The sequence below is a fragment of the Salminus brasiliensis genome, chromosome 1 (assembly GCF_030463535.1).
Source record: "Salminus brasiliensis chromosome 1, fSalBra1.hap2, whole genome shotgun sequence".
Classification (NCBI taxonomy): domain Eukaryota; kingdom Metazoa; phylum Chordata; class Actinopteri; order Characiformes; family Bryconidae; genus Salminus; species Salminus brasiliensis.
Genome location: NC_132878.1, coordinates 16,079,027 through 16,097,424, shown reverse-complemented (window position 1 = coordinate 16,097,424; position 18,398 = coordinate 16,079,027). Strand labels below are relative to the sequence as shown.

Here is an 18,398-nt window from a genome sequence, read left to right as displayed (position 1 = left end):
ACTTGCAGACACATCAAAGTAGATGTTGACCACGCTAGTCTGAGACAACTTCCACTGTGGATTTTTCAAGTTTTTTCCAGGACATCCCTCAAAGCTGAATGCTCGTGGTGGCATGTGAACACAACTGAAGCTGGAAGGATAACTGGGATTGTAATGCAGCACCAAGAGTAATGCATTTTTCAAAAACTCGACACAGGAACATAGCAACGATTAAGTGACAACAGCCCAGGTTATCCACAAACTCCTCCCACCCCAGATGTCCTCACCCCTGAAGAGAAAATGGAAATAAGAGAGCGCCCAAAAACAAACAAACAAACAAACAAAAAAAAAAGCAAAAACCCATTTCCCACTTAATCCATGTCCTTCAGTCGGTAATGGCATCGTACATACACACACAAACAAATACTGGTAGTGTGAATTCACACAGTCTTCTGCTGCACACTTGTTGGGGAGGATTATGGCAAGTAAGTGAGCGTGTGCATGGTTATGTGCACAGGAAGTTCAACCGGGAGAGGAAAAAAGGGTAGTACAGTGAAGAGGTCCATTACTCCATTATTCCATCTCTTCGTACAGCAGGCTTGTCGCTCGATACCAAGCGGCTAACACTTCATGATGGGAGCGTGGATGGAAGGAAGGTAGGAAGGAGTGAGCTTATGAACTGTCCACAGTCCACAGAGGAAGTCATGACGGCATGGCGTTTTTCTTCACAAAACACACATCCATAGCAGCAGGTAGAGCCTTTTACGGCTTCCCTCTAAACAAACAAACAAAACAAAACAAAAAGAAAATCCCCCTACTATTCCCATAACCCCCTCGGACAAGCCAAGGAGAGGTCAAAGTTCTGGGAAGCAAGGTTTTCCCCCCTCTCAACAGGCCTGTCATACCTACAAACACGTCACCCGTCCTATTAGTCAGTCTGCAGATTTCTTTTTGCGTCTTTACTGCAAGTCTCACCCCACAACCCCCTTCTCCCCCGCAACCCCGTTCTTCAGAGTGGGGTTCACGGGATCACCGCTCTGGCTCAGACTCCAAGGCCAGAACCCTTTTGCGTTCACGACACTGCTTCTTGTGGGCTGGCCAATCCCTCTGCTGACACTGGGAACCGCAGTAGCGAGCCACTTGGCAACGGCCACAGATGTTGAACTCTCGCAGCTGAAGAGAACAGGCATGAGGGGAAAAAAAAACAAACAAAAAAAAACATCATTAATACAGCAGTGCTGGGTGGCATTGGTCCAATATCGATACTTTACAGTGGCATGATAAGATTAAACTATACAATACATTCAAATACAATATATTACAATTTAGTTAAAAAGTTAAAAGTTAAAGAAGCAACTGATTCCATTAGAACTAAATTACTAACACTTTTTGTTATTTAAGTCTTTAGATCATGCATAAACACTATGAATGTGTGCCATTTCAGGCTCATTTGTTACAGGACTGTATCAAAATCATTGCGTCTTCTGATTTCCAATTCAGAGTTATATGTCAAAATCAGTCCAACGGCAAGGTCCACACATACAAATATGGCACTTTTAGATACCTACAAAACTGAAAACTTTTCTTCTTGTGCAACACCAATACCAGATTGTGATCTAGAACAGCAACTTTACAGGAGAAGGAAAAATCCTTCCTAACCTTCACTGGCAGTTACACTTTGGGCTCTCCTTGATGCGTATTAGTTTTGACCATAACTTCTAAGGCCCGTATCCATATGTATCTGTATATTTTTGAAAAATAGCTTTCCTCTGTGTTTTGACCTCCCGTTCAAATAAGCACAGCATTATAGGTCACAAAAAACAAGGGTGTTTGAAAACACTTGGATCGCAGCTTTTTGGAAACCCTGACAGCACAAAGTTAACAAGCGCATGGTTATTGACGACCAACAACGGGGTTTACAGTTTAATTACTCTGTGAGAATGCATTGAGCTCAAATTTAAAGGGTAGGGGCTCCCTGACCAAAAGCTTGCAAGCGATTCAGTGATAAAGGAATCTCAGTTGCAAGCATTTTAGGGTTGTTTTTTTAATTCATGTAACTGCAAAGATTTTCAGAAATAGAAGATCTACGTTTTCAAAAGAAACGAGATGTGTGTGTGGACCGGCTTACAAGCTGTTATGCAAAGTTTGGACAAATCTTGTACACACCTGACAGATCTAATTTAACATTCTTACTATAATCAAGACAAAAATATTATAATAGGAATATGACAGTACTCACCCTCCTCTCAATAAGTGAACAAGGAGGATAATGACATTCGTAGTATGTGCAAGAGCACTCTTCTTCCTCCACAAGCTCACCGTTGGCGTTATAGTAGCGCGTGCGGCTAAGCTCCAGATACTGCTCTTCAACCGGGTCTGCTGGTACCTGCTGGATGGCCAGCCAGTACAGTGACTGCTCTCTGCAGAAGGACCACACACAGACAAACAAACTAAACAGACGTAAAGTGAAAGGCTTAGGCTTTGCTGAGTGTTAGCTACTGAAGACCAGTCTTTTTAAAACTGTCATAACATGCTTAACAGCACTTTGCTATGCAGCGTTTATACCAGAGAATAGTGTTCTTTGATTGCAATTCAAGAACCGCAGTATGAGATTAAATTGGTGCCACCAATCCTCCAACAGGGTGCCCTGTAAACTTCAGTTACCTTTGTTTGCTGGACAGCTCCTCTGGTTTGGGACACCAGCCAACAGGAACGAGGCGCAAGTTGTCTAGACGGTTGTCCACTGTGACTGAGTTTATGTGGACGACTTGGAAACTAGGAGCAATGCCACCTCTGTGCTTTTCCCTGTGCGCACGCACACACCAAATTAAAATTGTACATATGCTTCTTTTTACGTCATATAGCCACCTTATTATTTATCAACATTTATGAGAAGAAAAAAAAAAGACTTACCAGAGTAATTCATGCAGGGGACGGCCAGCCCATCGGCCTTTACCAATGTCGAAGGCATAAGCAAATATTTTTGCTCCGTTGCCATCAGCGTCAACCTCCATGCGAGCCTGAAAAATCATTAAGAGCATTCAAAAATCAAAGCTTAGTGCTCAATCTGCTGTAACGGGACAAACAGTGATATAAAAATCTTAAAAAGAAGAATTGCTATTGCTTTACATTTACATACAATACATTAAAAAACATACAATATAAAATTATATACATGTTCACATTTTAGCCTTTTGACAACATTAGGACTTTAAAACTTTAAGCTACAATAACTGACTTGTCTTAAAAATGGACAGAACTTGATGCAAAGTTCTGCAATACTTTGCTTCCTTTTTTATCTGGCAGTTGCTCTTTGCATTGTGTTAAAATTTCATGAATAACAGACATAACAGAAATTTCCAAAAAGGCTTGGGGAAAAAAAAAAAAAGAAAAAAAAAAAAAAAAAAAAAAAGTCTTTGACAGTCTTCCATTGAAATCTACGTGTTTTTACCTTCTCCTGTAAAGTTACCTTCTCCACCTTCTCAAGGAGATACACTGACGAGATTATCAACATTACATATTATCACTAATGAGGCCATGTTTGGTTGCTTCTCTGGACATTGCCGGCTAACGACAAGCAAACCTGCCCATAAGGACAAACACAACCAATCCGCTATACTCAGACAGGTGCAATTCCTCACCTCAAAGGCATAGTTTTCCACCAGTGGTATGTCCTGCTCATCGATGAGGGTGTACTTTGTCTGAAAGAGAGAGCATTCATGATCACTAAAGTCACAAACTAACTAGACTGTGCACTATACTGCCACTGTTAACAAAAACCTTATACCTTAACTTTGAATAGAAATGACCGTAAAAAGATTCAACTCCAGGTCATTGTGAAGGAATTATTAGTGCATTCATGGTGGCATTTTTGATATGACATAAAGTATCTACTGTCAGATTCACATTACGTCAAGGAGTGAAAGATTGGATGGCAAGGACAGGGAGACAAGGTTTTTGTGACAGCAACAATACGCATGTGTATCGAATAACTATTAAAGAAAATTAGAAATTGCCTGAACATCAATTCAATTTCAAAAGTGTGGAGACAACGACAGGTTAAGACTGGCACTGTCTACCAGCATCAGTCACACGACAATAACAGAGTCCATATCATTAGTCTAGGAAGGCCTTCAGTCGTACAGCTCCAGCCCACACCTATCCCAATTGATCTCTGTTTACCGGCTGCCCTCTAGTGTCACAGCACGAGCGGCCTGGCACACAGACTGGATCTGTCTGGTCCCACTAACAAGTTGGAGATGTCGAGCTGTACGGATAAAGCCAACAAACCCATTTCGCCGATTAGAGGCGGCAGACACTGAAGATGCATCGAGGTCTTAAATCAACGGCGTTGAAAACGTAGCGATACACAACAAAAATAGCACAGGTAGCTAGCTGTAACATTACTGCCTGGAAAACGAGATCGTTAGTGGTCATCTCCGTACAGTAGAAAGCTGTTTATCTACTATTCTGCACACAAAGGGTAGTTTAGTTAGTTAGCTAGCTTAGCCGTTTAGCTCGCTGGTGAAACTCATCACAGTAGACATGCCGGTTTGAGTCACGTTGCAGCGGTTCCTGGTTCAGAGATTTGCCGACGTCTCCTGATTAAACGTCTGCTAATTTAATTAAAGCCGGCTGCTTCAGAAAAAACACCGTCCCCCTTGTTAAAAGCCATCTTTCGTGAAATTATCAAAATCAACAAGGCGGCTTGTACACGACCAGAACTCACGCGCTCATTAGGCTTCCTAAACCCTGTCGTTTATTTTGCTAGCAGGCTAGCCGTGCTTAGCCTCGTTAGCTAGGAGGCTATTCCGGAGAAATCGCTTATTCGACCAACGGACACGTTACAGAGGTGTGCGTTTCAACGACAAACGTACAGCTGCTGTAATGTAAACGGCGATTTGCACGTTAAAACGTTAACACGCGTCCATAAACAGATAATAAAAAGCCTCGTTAGTAGCTTTGTGATCCCCTCCCTCCCCTTCGCACATGGCAGTCCCCGGGATTGGGCTCACCTTCCCGGCCACACGGCCAAGTCGAACAATCCCAAGCTTGAAATCCGACATTAGACGAGCTCGCAGGTATGGAGTAGAAGGTGAAAGCAGGCGTGGCGGATCCTGGGTTTGAAAGCAGTCCGGGCAACCCCTAACCCCGAGTTCCGCACAAGTTTTGTTGTCTGCGAGGGTCAGTCGTTGCCCGACTCTTCCCCACCCGCTACCAAACCACCGTGATGCGCCGCTGAGTGGCGTTGGAAAACCTGCCAGCGTTCAGAGGGGGCGGGACCCGAGCCCTTGTGGAGGAGACACCAACCCTTGAAGAAGGCAGAGCGCTTTAGCCAATGAAAACGCTAGATATTTGACTGTGTCTGACGTGAACTTGGATGCGTGCTGGCATTTGATCCCGGCAGCCAATCAGAGAGCGGGACTTCACCGCAAGCTCCACCCACTCGCCTGCTTCTTCCGTGCCATTGGCAGTTACTTCTCAAAGCGCGGGAATGGCGCGTCATTTTAGCGCGAAACTCTGACTGAGTCTAGGAGATAAAGTGGTGCTGAGCTGCTAATAGCGTAGCAAACTGTATACAACGAATGTTTATGTGTTATAAAATGTATGATGTCTCTAAATAAAGGCGTAACAATTACTTAATACACATTAGATGCTTATTGTTATTGATACTATGCTATTTTGGACCACGAAATAATGGTTGAATGCATGTCAAAAACGTTTATTCCTGCTATCGCATGTCATCACTGTTGCACATAAAAAGCTCAATTTTTGCAAATTTCGTTTTTCACTTTTTCTGAATGTGAATCTGGCAGTTGTTTTTTACATTCTGTCATCATTTCTTGATAAATGGACAAATAGAAAAGCTCCAAAAGGACTTGGAATTCAATCTTGTGACATTGATTTACATTCATTTTGAAAGTTAAGAAGTTTTTTTTCCCTCCTTCTCTAAAAGTTGTCATTTTGGAGATACAAGGTCTGTACACATATAAGTCATCTGTGTTTTTTAAAAACAGATTTTGCCTCCCACAACCTAACAACAGCAGTCAACAAGGAATTACATATCCTCTTCAAGCTTGTTGGAAAAGTATCCCAGGTTGAAAGAATGCCAAGGGTGCCCAAAGACATCAACAATGTGCTAATAACATTATTACACAGCTTAAATTTTTCCTTACTATTTTATGAATGCAATTCCCCAAAATGGTATTTCACAGTTCTGATGTGTTCATTTATGTGCTTTATTGCAACTGCACTCAATTAAATATTATTATGTATTTTATAAATGTGGGGAACAAAACCAAAAGAGGAAAATTCTTCTGCAGGAGTGTCCAAACTTGTACTGTTGGCTAGTTCTTTACCGTGGAATGTAAAATCCATGTGAATAAAAGAGTAAAAGATGACCTTTGTCAAGTTTCACAGCTTGTAAATGCAGTGTGTAGCAAGCTTTTGAGGCTTTTGAGCCTGAATTGCATCCATTCTTCCCTGCACCAGTGAAATGTTCCCATGTGCCACTGGCTGCAACACAGGCCTAAGGCATTTTACTTCCCCGTGTTTAATACATGGAGAGGTGATTTTTTTTCATGAAATTATTTTTTTTTCTTCAAAGATGCCTTTGCTCATTAAAAGGCAAAACATTTATTTTTAAATTTTATCAGTCCACAACAAAAGAAATACAAAATGCATCAGACTCTTTTAAAAACGTCGGACACATTACTTTTGCATGCTTTTACACAGAAATCCTGTTCTTCTGGTGACTCTTCCCTGAAGGCTATACTTGTGGAGACATCACTGCACAGTTGAATAGTGCACCACCAGTCCAGAGTCTGCTAAATCCTCCTGGAGGGTTTGATTGTCTTTCTAGCAATCCTATGACCAGTTGTCTTTGACCGTTTTCTTAGTCTTCCGGACATCAACTTGATCTTCATCTCCATGCCACTCAACTGCTAATCTTGAATACATTACAAACTAAGGAAACACTGGACAATATCTTCTTAAATCATTCTCCTGCATGGTGTACATCAATTATTGTAAACATATGTCAGTAATTATCATTAACAGTACATTTTCAATGACCATTTATTTTAGACACTATATGTCAAGTTCTCCAGCAGGTTGTAGATGCCTGCTCATCCAATGGTTCTTTAAATCAATTTTGGTTCACTACCAGCCTGCACTTGCTTTCCTAAAATTATCATAGCCTTGAGACTATGATTATTAAATGGTCGAGTGAGCATCACACTAAACACTCTCTCTCCTATTTAACACTAAGATGCTTTGAGGGAATATGGGCTCTGGTTGATCCCAACACATACTGAAACAAACAAAACTTTGCCGTGATTTGATTGCACTTAGTCCCACCGGCACACCTGAGACTCGGTGTCATTATTTTGCAATAGGTCTGTGAGAGTATGAGCCACTTGGTTGACCATTAACGTCAGCCTGCCATTGTTTTCCCATTCCGCCCACTCTGGACGCGCGGGATGATTAACTTGTAGCTCTCCGAGCTGCTGAGGGACTCACCGATCCAGTCTGGTATTAGTGTGTGAAACTAGCCTGCTGGCTTATCCGGTTTCTCTCTCTCTCTCTCTCTCTCTCTCTCTCTCTCTCTCTCTCTCTCTCTCTCTCTCTCTCTCCCTCTTGGAAAAACTGGATGCTCCACCTGGGGCTGGAACTTCCGTGTTGTACACCTGTGACAGGTAGGCCAGGTAGGCCCGCTGGAAGAACTGGATGCACCTGCAGCGCAGCAAACCAGTGGAGGAGCACTCCGGCTAAACGAGCTTAGGTAAGGCTAAGGTAGCACTGTATAGCCCCCCAAACCCACTCCTCACGCTTCACCCGCGTAGTCATGAGTGCGGACTACGGACTTTGTGACTTAGCCGTGGTGTCGTTAAGGGACACCGAGCAGGAGAGCGACTCTGGACTGCGGGGTGATGACGAGCACAACAACAACAACAGCTCGGTGGAGGGGTTTCAGGCTGACATGTTGTCAGAAGACCTCCGTTTAGGTGGGAGTCCGGCTTGTTATCTAAACGGGACCGTGAAGGCGAGCGCCTCGACAGACTCCGGCGCCCCGGGTGAAGTGAAACCGTGCCCCGTACACGAGTCCGAGCTGGACCGGTACTGTAACACGGAGGGGAGGCCGGTGTGCTCGATGTGTGTCACCCTGGGTTCTTGTCAGGGTCACACAGTCACACAGCTGGCTGAACGAGCCACGACGGTGAGGGTGAGTTACTGAGACTCGTCGTCGTAAACTACTTTAAACGTTTGAACAACGTCTTGTGTTGTTGTTTTGTGGTGGTAGCTCTGTTCCTACAGCCTGGGGTTATGTGCTGGAGACTGCTGGCATTCACACGGGACATAGCCATTAAAACACACAGCAAAATGTGTGAAGTGCTTAGTGAGCTCTAGTGCTATTCGTCTCTGTCTAGGGCTGGACGATATTGTGAAAAATATTATATCACAATGTTTAAAGATGATATCGTTTCACGATACACCATATATATTGTGCTATTTTGATACACAGACGGAATTTATTAGTGGTAGTAGGAGAATATATATATATATATATATATATATATATATATATATATATATATATATATATGTATATATATATGTATATATATATATATATATATATATATATATATATATACTTGCTAGCTAAGCTAGCATAGCTGTACTTATAAGAGCACAGAGAGAGTAATTGTGTGGCCTGTTTTCAAATAATACATATAAATACTGCTGTTTGTATTTCTGATTTCTCTGTGTATTTTTATAAATGATTTACCCATTTAAAAATATATTGAAATTATTTAAAAAGTAACTTATTGCCATGAAATAGCAACAGTGTGGAAGTGGAAGTGGTGAGGTTGGGTATAGCAGGTGAGATTAGGTGCAGCTAGGCTAGTAATTAGCTAATGGTATTTAACATTTGCTGCTTTCCATTAGGGGGTTTAAATCTGCATTTTAAAATCGGCAGCTACTGGTCAATTTTGTTTGCATATTGACATAAATATGGCGGTAAATATTGTGATAAGTATTGTGAAAATATCTTTAAATATTGTGATATGATATGCCATATCGCCTAGCCATACTTTCAATCCAATTAAATAGGACTAATCATTTTTTGTAATGCTTTGTTAAGTTTGGACCACATTCACAATATGCTCAGAAAAAAAATCATTTCATTATGAAAATTAAAATGTAATGTAATATTGCCCACATCATCTATGCTATGTTATTTTACCACTCTACACTGCAAATGTTGCTTTAACACCATGTTTCTGTGTCCGCATGTTGACATTTACCAGAGCCATATTACATGACATGGCATTTTAGCAGAATGACCTGGACACAGTAGCGCCCATGAACTCACCTGAACTAGGACCATTCTTTTTAAGAAATGTTAGGCATTGAATGTCAGTGTGGAACTTCAAGGGGAATTCCAACGTTTTTGAACAAATGTCTGCACATATCAGTCACTGAAATAAGAAACAAAGGCATTCAGAGTGGTTACATGTTTAATAATGTCTATTAGAGTAACATACTGACTCACATTTGTTTACAGTGCTGGTGACCAGGGGTCACATTTTGCACACAAATATAGGCATTTTATTTATCCAGAAACAGTCAGTGAACCAACATGTGCCTCCTGGGGTTTTAAATGCCATGTTGAGAGAAGTACTGTAGTGATAAATCTGAAAAAAGAAAGCCACACTATTTTTGCCTTACAATGCTCTGCATGTATGCGTGCTACATGGTCAAAAGTAATGGGACACCTGCTGATTCATTGTTTCTTCCAAAATTAAGGGTGTTAAAAATAGTTTATCTTGCTTTTGTTGGAGTAACTGTCTTGACTGTCCAGGGAAGGTTTTGTACTAGATTGTGGAGCATTGCTGTGAGCATTTGATTGCATTCAGCAACAAGAGCTTTAGTGAGGTTAGGATATTAGATGCTCACCACCCCATGTTGTCCCCAACTCCCCAGCTCATCCTAAAAGTACTGAATGGAGCCCCGTCACTCCACAGCTCAATGCTGGGTGCTTTATACCCTTCTAGCCTATGCCTGGCATTAAGCATGTTGGCACTAGTTTCATGTTTATCAGCTCCAGCGAATCCTATTCTGTTGAATATTCTTCTGAACAGCGACTTGTGCATTTGCACATCTGTGTCAGCAATTAGTGCAACTTAAGAGGCTAAATGCATTCATTAGAAGCATGAGTGTCAGTGTGAAGAATATTTTAGAGGTCTAAAGAACTATCACTTCTGTAATGGTTGTTTACCAATTCAAAGATTTTTCACACTCTCAGTCTCTATTACACACAGTGGTTGTTCTGTCGACCTTTTGAATGTATCTGGATTTGTAAGAGAGTGGCTGGAGTTCACAAAGAATTTAGCACCACATCTGTGTTCCTCTAACTGTGTTCCTCTAACCAACATATCAATAACTGTACTGATCAACAGTACATTAATTTTTTTGATCTATTTATGATTATAGACTGTAATTTGTATGTTAATGTTACGTTGTGTTTTTACAGGCATAAATACACATACTACTGAAATACAGTTTGAAACCATGTTCATTACTTTTATTGTACAGTGCTGTAAACCTGGGCAGAAAGCTTCCTAAAATTACCATTGATGCGTGAATCTTAGGTATCAGGCAATGTATTCATACTCATTTCATGTAATAGCTTTCAGTGAGGTTGGTTAGAAGCATTAAACACTGTAAGACATCTGGCTCCTGGCACCACTGTTGGGATCCATTCTCGGGAACGTCTCTTTAGAATGTCATCTTAATGATCACTTCATTCTAAGGATAAAATTATGCAGAAAATTGGTGGAACTTCCTTTTAATTATAATCTGCTATAAGTGGTTTGTAAATGCTCTGTCTTTCAGAACCAGTTAGTGGACATCTGTGAGAAGATGCAGCTGCAAGCCCTGCGGATCGAACGATTCATAGAGCACACGCTGAGCGCAAAAGAGAGAGCTGTGCAGGTGACTGGTGGGCTTACATAAATGAACACACACTCACACACATGGCAACACGTGCAAAAACACCTGTCTGGGATAACTACCCTCATGCCAAGGAGGTTTTTTTCTTTGCCTTATAACAAAACAGCCAGTTTATTGAGCTAATCAAGGTCTTATGGGTCACCTGATAAGCAGGTGTGATATGTTAGTACTTTAGAAGTATCAAAGAGATGACATTCCCCCACCTTTAACCAATGTCATATAAGTAAGTTACTCTTGTGCAACATGAGTATATATGTTAGTTATAATAAGGCATTTGTCATTAGAACCTTCTAGAACCTAGTTCTAATTATGTTTTTAAACCTTGAGTTTAATTAATTTTCTAAACCTTAAATTCTATTACATTTTCTAAACCTTAAGTTCTAATGAATTTTCTAAACCTTGTATTCTATTGAATTTTCTAAACCTTACATTCTAATTAATTTTCTAAATCCTAAATTCTATTGAATGTTCTAAACCTTGAGTCCTAATGAATTTCCTAAACCTTAAGTTCTAATTATTTTTTTTTTATAAACCTTGAGTCCTAAGGAATTTTCTAAACCCAGGATCCATGACATAAAGCAAACTGAGCAAACTTTGCAATATATGCAATATCACTGTAACTTAGTAGATCAGCTGAAATTAGCTAAGTTACAAGAACAGTGACAACTACACCAAGGCTGGTTTTACTGGGAACAGTGGAACTAATTTCAGGGTCTCAAGGTCTCAAGGTTCTAGCTAACAAGGCCATAAATATGGTTCCAGGGTACTAGGATTATACCAGCCAAACAGAGACATTTTTTAAACACAAGTATGAGTACCATCTTCAGAAAAAGTAAATAATGAGTGTGGACAGTTTTAGTAGCTCAGTGGAAGCCACTGGTTGCAGTTTTTAGAACCTTATGGGGTAATTGTATGTGCCCACACAGCACTGCCTGTGGACGTGTTGGACGTGGCATAACTTCTGTTTCAGTCAATATTTAGCTGTGGGCAATTTTGTTATTGTCATGAATGATGTTCTAAGTATATTGTGAGCCTGATCAGTATGTTTCACAACAATCACCAGTCTACAGTAACTGCAAAAGACAGCCTTCTCAAAAAATAGGACAAACTGGACACCTGGACATTTGGATCTTCATTTGAACAAAAATGAATAAAAATGTTTTTGTATCAGAGAAAAGTAAGAACGCCACACATTTATTACTTTTACCATTAAAATTAGAATCAGGTGCTCCACATCTGCTGCAGATGATTAGAACATCGTTAGAGAGGATTTTAGGGCAGTTGTTGAACAACTGATGTCTAATGGTTCTGAGACCTTTTTAAACCCTTCCCAGACTCATCTGTGTCTACAGCCTTCTTCCTGAAAGCATTAGAAAGTGCTTTGGATCTCACTGTGGTGATACCACTTACTTTAACAATCTATAATTCTCTAGAATGATTTTTTAATCATCTGCATCTGATGTGCTGAATATCTTTTTTAACAAGAAAACTGTATTTCTGTTAATTAGTTTTTTTCCCCGTATTCTGCAGTTATATCACCTCCATCTCTCAATGTTTTTAAAATGAGGATCGAACCTCTATATGTATATACATTTTTTTTCATTGGGTCTCCTTAAAGAGGCTGTATTAATGCTGAATTATAAATGACAGTATTAATGCTAAATTAAGGCTGACTTTATTAATGCTGAATTATAAATGACAGTTTATAGTCTTTTAACCATTAAAAGTTGCAGTTATCACTGGCTTTAATAAAAGAATGGGCTAATTTGACATTAATTATGTCTGACTGGTAGCTCACTGAAACTCGAGGTTCTGTCACATTCAAGGATTCAAGGAGACTTTATTGTCATTCACATCATATGTGGTACATGGGGTGGAACGAAACTGAGATCTCAAGGTCCCAGTTACCCTCTAAGAGCAATTATTGAATAAATAAAAAAATAATAATAGAAGAAGTCGAGTCACAGTTATTTGTACATAGATTGTTACAACCTGATGTCACAAAGGAGCTTTATAAAAATCCGGAAATTAAAAAAACAAATAAAACATGAAATCCCAAGTGACCAAGCCAAAGGTGACAGCGGCAGGAAAAACTCCCTCAAAAATAATAATTAATTATTCATAAATGGTAAAAGGTCACCTTAACACTGTAAATTATAAGAAAAGGTTACTGTTGAAGGTAATTTCCTTCTGTGAAAAAGGTGTCACTTGTTAACATCAGTGTAAACAACAAAGGGAAAAAAAACATAAAGTGCATGTTTAAGACAGAATGTAGTTGTAACTGTAATTAATTATTCATAAATAAATTAATAACCTAATAAAATTATAAGTTTATGTTTATCAGAAAATTGTCTTCAAATTGCACACTGTTGTATTTATTCAAACCTTTATAACCCTTAATAATATTGTTTAATGGTAATAGTCTATATGAGCACTGTGATGGTTGTGTGGTGTATATATAACACTGTGATGGTTGTGTGGTGCAGGTGGAGGCGAGCAGTGCACGAGAGCGAGTGGTGGCTCAGGTGAATGCCATACGTGAGGCACTAGAGGAAGAGGAGCAGCGTCTGCTGGAGGCCGTGCACAGGGAGGAAGAACGGGTGGAGCAGTGTCTCCTTACCCAGCGGGCACACTGGAGCCAAGCGCTAAACACACTCTCGAACGCTCGCACCAGCCTGGTGCACACACTCACGCACTCCACTGATGCCATGCTCGTGGTGAGCTCCTTAATTCTTCATTAAAAACATTTCAGATTTTGATGCCAATACCTGCTATTCTTTCCAAAGCACATTGTCCCACATGTCAAGATGTTATCTGGCAAACTTTAGTGATTATCTGATGGTTTTTTGACAGTAAGGGTTTCCTCTTTGAACACCTAACAATAAAATCAAACGTGTGTGGTCTCTTTCTGATGGTAGAGGCTGCACTTTGACATCAACTGTGGCAGGAGCTACCTGCAGATCCAGTTATGACATTTTATGATTGTTGGAGACTTCTTTAAGTATCATACAGCCGGCTCTTGGGCTGAGCTTGCTAGGGCGGCCTGACCTGGTCATGTTGGCAGTTGTTTTAAAAGTGGAGTAGCCAATTTAAAAAAATAAGTCCTTCAATTACCCACAGTATTCTGTAGTTATCATGGTAACAATGCTCGATTGCACTGACCACTGTGTTTTTGATTCCTGCTTTACAGAATTCAAACCAGGACATATCAGACAGGTAATTTCTCAGATTTATATGTAGCGCAGCAGACCTGCTGTTAAGTACAACACAGTCAGTTTTGTGTGTGTCTTGTTTCAGGATTGAGGAGGCTGAGGGTGTGGGGGAGCCCAAAGATACGGAACAGCTGAATATGAACAGGGACTGCAGTGACAGTAAACTCATGTTGGGGCTGTGGGCTAGTGCTCTCCTGCTGGGGCCATCTGGTGAGTACACACTCTCAGACACACACCCAAGGCAGCCTCATTTTTTCTTTGACCCCATTTAGAGAAATCTTATTTATTCTCAGAGATACGTTGTGAATGACAAGGGGACCTATTTCATAGCTTAATGTCTTAGGAGGCTGGAATGTTATACCAGTAAAGCTGGGCTGAGAACTGCCTACTTTAGCAGAAAAAAAATTGATTGATTTGATTGACTTGAATTGACTACAACAGAAATAGATTTTCATGGTGTGTCGGTGAGCTAACAGACTTGGGGCTATGAAAAATTGCCCCTATATGTGAATCTGAGTGGGTGTGTGTAGTACCCGGCGATAGAGCCGGGATCCTGTCCAGGGTGTATTCCTGCCTTGCATCAAATGATTCTGGGTAGGCTCTGGACCCACTGCGACCCTAACTAGGAAGAAAGGGATGATATGGATGGGTGGGTGGATGTGATTTAACTAGAGTTGCCCATACTTTTGCATAAGACTATGTCAGGATCGAGGAGGCTAAAGGTGTAGGGGAGCCCAAATATATGGAGCAGCTGAATTTGAACAGGGACTGCAGTGATGCTAAACTCCTGTTGGGGCTGTGTTTTTTGCTCTCCACTATGCAAAAACTTTAATATCAAATTAAAATCAGTCTTAGAGGAACAGTATCACTGTTTTCACATATCATACCAGAAAATGCCTGAAGAATCAGGTCCGGACATTATTTGGAGTTGCCCTTTCACACATGTGGAGTACAGCCATAAAGCTGCGATCTCACTAATGGAAATGTTCCTCGGCCCCTCTATAGTGCATACAGGAGGCGCAGCATGATGCAAAAAGTATTCTGCAGAAATAGCGTGGCCTTTTAGGTTTTTAGAGAAACATCATCAGCATGCCCATGTGTAAATTCTCTGGAAAATTACTTGCTGTACTGCTGCTCACTTAGACACTACCCAGACTTTATACCAGGATGATAATGTTTGGTTCAGACATTTGCGTTCACACATACAGCTCCTCTGGAAAATGTTTGGAAAAGTTCTGGGTTACCATGCATGTCTGAAAGGGGCTTAAGAGACTAAGGATAAAGACAAGTTGACAAATAGCCATGTAAACATTAAAAAATTCTATATTACCATATTTCCTCACTTTTCCCACATTCACATCTCTTCTGTCCACTTGTAGGTCAGAGTCCAGCTCACCTGCACTTTGACGAGCGCAGCATCAGCCCTCTCCTCTCCCTTTCGCCTGACAACCGCACACTCACCTTCCTCCCCAAACGGCAGCGGCAGACACTCCCCAACAACCCGGAGCGCTTCGACAGCTGGCCCAATGCTGTCTGCTCCAATCCCATTTCCTCGGGAAAGCACAGCTGGATTCTGAAGGTGGGCACCAGTGGAGCCTTTAAAGTGGGCGTCTGCTACGCCAGCATGGAGCGCAAGGGCCTGGGCAATGATGCCCGTTTTGGCTACAATGCCAAGTCTTGGGTGCTTTCACACTACGATGGAGATTTCTCCTTCTGCCACAATGGGCGGAACATTGCTGTAGCAGTGGTGAAGAGGCCCTCCAGAGTGGGCCTGCTGCTGGACTGGGCCATGCAGACTCTACTCTTTTACGATCCAGACACTATGTCCGTGCTGCACGCTGTCAGACAAGCTTTTACTGAGCCGCTTCTTCCTGCTTGTGCCGTGGCCGATCAAAGCATCTCAATACAGCACTGACCACTGCTGCAATGCTAAGTGTGAGGTGCAAATACAGTGTATATGTTGGTATTATACATAGAAAATAGAGAAAGTAGAAAGACAGTGGCATACAAAAGCTTGGGATAGACGCCAGATCTATGATGTTTAGGTCGGAGGACCAGCCGTGCATCTGGAGGTAGTCCATTGTGGAAATTGAGGTGAGGTTTATGATGATTATCCATTATTCTTTTTGAATTATTCTTTTCTTACAGCTTTCTTGCAGACAATGTGATGTTTGCCTACAGAATTTGCTGGTATTCCATTATTTTCTTTACCCCTGAAATGTTCCCCATGCCATAAGCCTGCAAAACAAGCCTAAAACGTACCATTGCTCATTGTGACCAAAACGTTCTCTAAAGTTAACTCCATCTATTCTCAGGACTTGTTTCTGAAATGCATCAGTTTTATTTAGGTGTTCCATTCATCTAATGCTGAATTTTGTGTTGAGGATACAGGAAATATATTCCTCTGACTCTATGACTCTTCAATGAAGGTCATATTTGTGCAGTTCATCTTCTACTTACATGTTCTCCTCACCTAATGACAGTAACAGAATTTTTTGACCAAAACCTTTCCAGGCCATTGTACTGTATATCATCACTGTCATAACAAAACCTCATATACCAAATCTGTAAGTGTACAGGGGAAAAAAAACATGAACTTAACTTTATGTTCTTTTGTAGCCCAACATTGCCTCTTTGGTTTTAACGGTTTGACAAAATGTCAATTTGTATCCCATTTGTATTTTTGGCAGTTAGTGTTCCCTTACTACAGGTCCCAGCATGTATTATGCAAATATGTTATACAACCTTTGGGAATCCCACTGTGCAGTGATAAAGAGAGGATGACTACTAGCCTAGCCACTTACATAGGCTAATAAATACAAGCAATTCTCAGCTTTTTAGCAGTAACATTAGCTATCAGGCGTCCTTATTTATTCACTTACAATCGGGAGGTTAAAAAAAGACAAAACATTTCAAACATCCCACCCTCAAATAACCGCCCAGAACTATGTATAGTTTTGATTTTCTTGTAGCTGTTTTTTTTTTTACATTATTGATTAAAATAATCTTACATTAAACAGACCACCAACAACCAATGCAAGATTGTGATTGTAAATTAATCTGTGTCATTTGCTACGTTATCTTAATTTTTAATGTATATATTTAACTATTTATCTCTAAGAATCATCTGTATTGTTGCAGATTGTTAAGAGTGAACAGTTCTTTATAATAATGTTGAGTTATGAAGGAGCCAAAACTGAAGTACCAAAGTCAAGTGCTAATGATTAGTGCCGGATACACTCACTAAGGAACTTAGGAATTACGAAGACCATACTAATAGTAGAGGTAGGTGCCACATTCTGAACCTGCCATCTGTGTGCCTCAGCAGCAGTCAAGGTTTATCAGTATAGGCTATGTTTCTCCTGCCTTCAACTGTCCAGTTTTGGTGAGCTTGTGCCTACTGCAGCCTCAGCTTTCTGTTCTTGGTTGCAAGAAGTGGAATCCAACCTGGTCTTCTGCTGGTGTAGCTCATCCGCCTCAAGATTCCATGTGTTGTGGATTATGGAATGCTTTTCTGCTCACCACAACTGTACAGAGAGGTTGAGACCTCACAAGGTTGAGGTTGTGAGTTACCGTAGCCTTTCTGTCAGCCTGAGTCTGGCTATTCTCTGTTGACCTCTCTTATCAACAAGGCATTTCCATCTGCAGAACATCTGCTTACTGGATGCTTTTCCTTTATTGTAGCATTTTGAGTAATCTCTAGAGCAGGGCTGCTCAATCCAGGTCCTGGAGATCTACACCTACACCTGATCCAGATGTGAAGGCCTTCAGGAACAACTGAACATTAGAGTAAGCTGTGCTGGATCTGAACTCTTCAGGGTGGTAGATTTCCAGGACCAGGACTGAGCAGCCCTGCTCCAGAGAGTGTCATACAATATCCTATCCTAGATTTTTCCTTATGGTTGAATAGATAATTGAACAAATGAACATACCCAATGAATTGTTCAGTAAGTGTATGTTGTGTGTATTTTACTGTGTAGTTTGTTACTCTCCTTGAAATGTCTATTTCTATGCAAAGGTTTAACAGCATTATGTATCATTGCATATTTATACTCTGAGATGTGTGATGATGAATGATAGTCTGGTGTAATGTAGTCTGATTTTCATGTTTTCTGTGTTGTGCATGACTCTTAAGATGTTATTATTTTTATTTTAAATTGCAGAAAATGCCTGAAGACAATCCTGTAT

General features: G+C 40.7%; 2 protein-coding genes across 3 annotated transcripts in view; one reads left to right on the top strand and one right to left on the bottom strand.

The window, feature by feature from the left end:
* Positions 1-5,229, bottom strand: part of zmynd19 (zinc finger, MYND-type containing 19) — a 5,794-nt gene extending 565 nt beyond the window's left edge. The window contains exons 1-6 of one of the 2 annotated variants that reach the window (XM_072693064.1): positions 4,995-5,229; positions 3,621-3,680; positions 2,893-2,999; positions 2,644-2,784; positions 2,219-2,399; positions 1-1,152 (exon numbers count right to left, since the gene is read on the bottom strand). The exon at positions 1-1,152 is cut by the window's left edge and continues 565 nt beyond it. In XM_072693064.1, the coding sequence (XP_072549165.1) occupies positions 1,009-1,152; positions 2,219-2,399; positions 2,644-2,784; positions 2,893-2,999; positions 3,621-3,680; positions 4,995-5,045 (684 nt within the window). In that variant the 5' untranslated portion in view covers positions 5,046-5,229 and the 3' untranslated portion in view covers positions 1-1,008. The remainder of the gene's footprint in view (positions 1,153-2,218; positions 2,400-2,643; positions 2,785-2,892; positions 3,000-3,620; positions 3,681-4,994) is intronic. The other variant, XM_072693074.1, reaches the window with a different exon arrangement.
* A 2,353-nt stretch (positions 5,230-7,582) lies between these two features.
* Positions 7,583-16,482, top strand: bspry (B-box and SPRY domain containing). Its single transcript, XM_072693052.1, has 6 exons — positions 7,583-8,203; positions 10,882-10,980; positions 13,485-13,715; positions 14,189-14,214; positions 14,296-14,420; positions 15,590-16,482. Exons 1-6 carry the CDS (start codon positions 7,826-7,828, stop codon positions 16,123-16,125), a joined length of 1,395 nt encoding a protein of 464 aa, XP_072549153.1. The 5' UTR covers positions 7,583-7,825; the 3' UTR covers positions 16,126-16,482.
* The last annotated feature ends 1,916 nt before the right edge of the window (positions 16,483-18,398 follow it).

Excerpts from the sequence above, each read along its gene's own strand:
- bspry (XM_072693052.1), top strand. The coding sequence starts at position 7,826 with ATGAGTGCGGACTACGGACTTTGTGACTTAGCCGTGGTGTCGTTAAGG. Across the intron at positions 8,204-10,881 it reads AACGAGCCACGACGGTGAGG|AACCAGTTAGTGGACATCTG; the intron begins GTGAGTTACTGA and ends TCTGTCTTTCAG. Across the intron at positions 14,421-15,589 it reads TCTCCTGCTGGGGCCATCTG|GTCAGAGTCCAGCTCACCTG; the intron begins GTGAGTACACAC and ends GTCCACTTGTAG.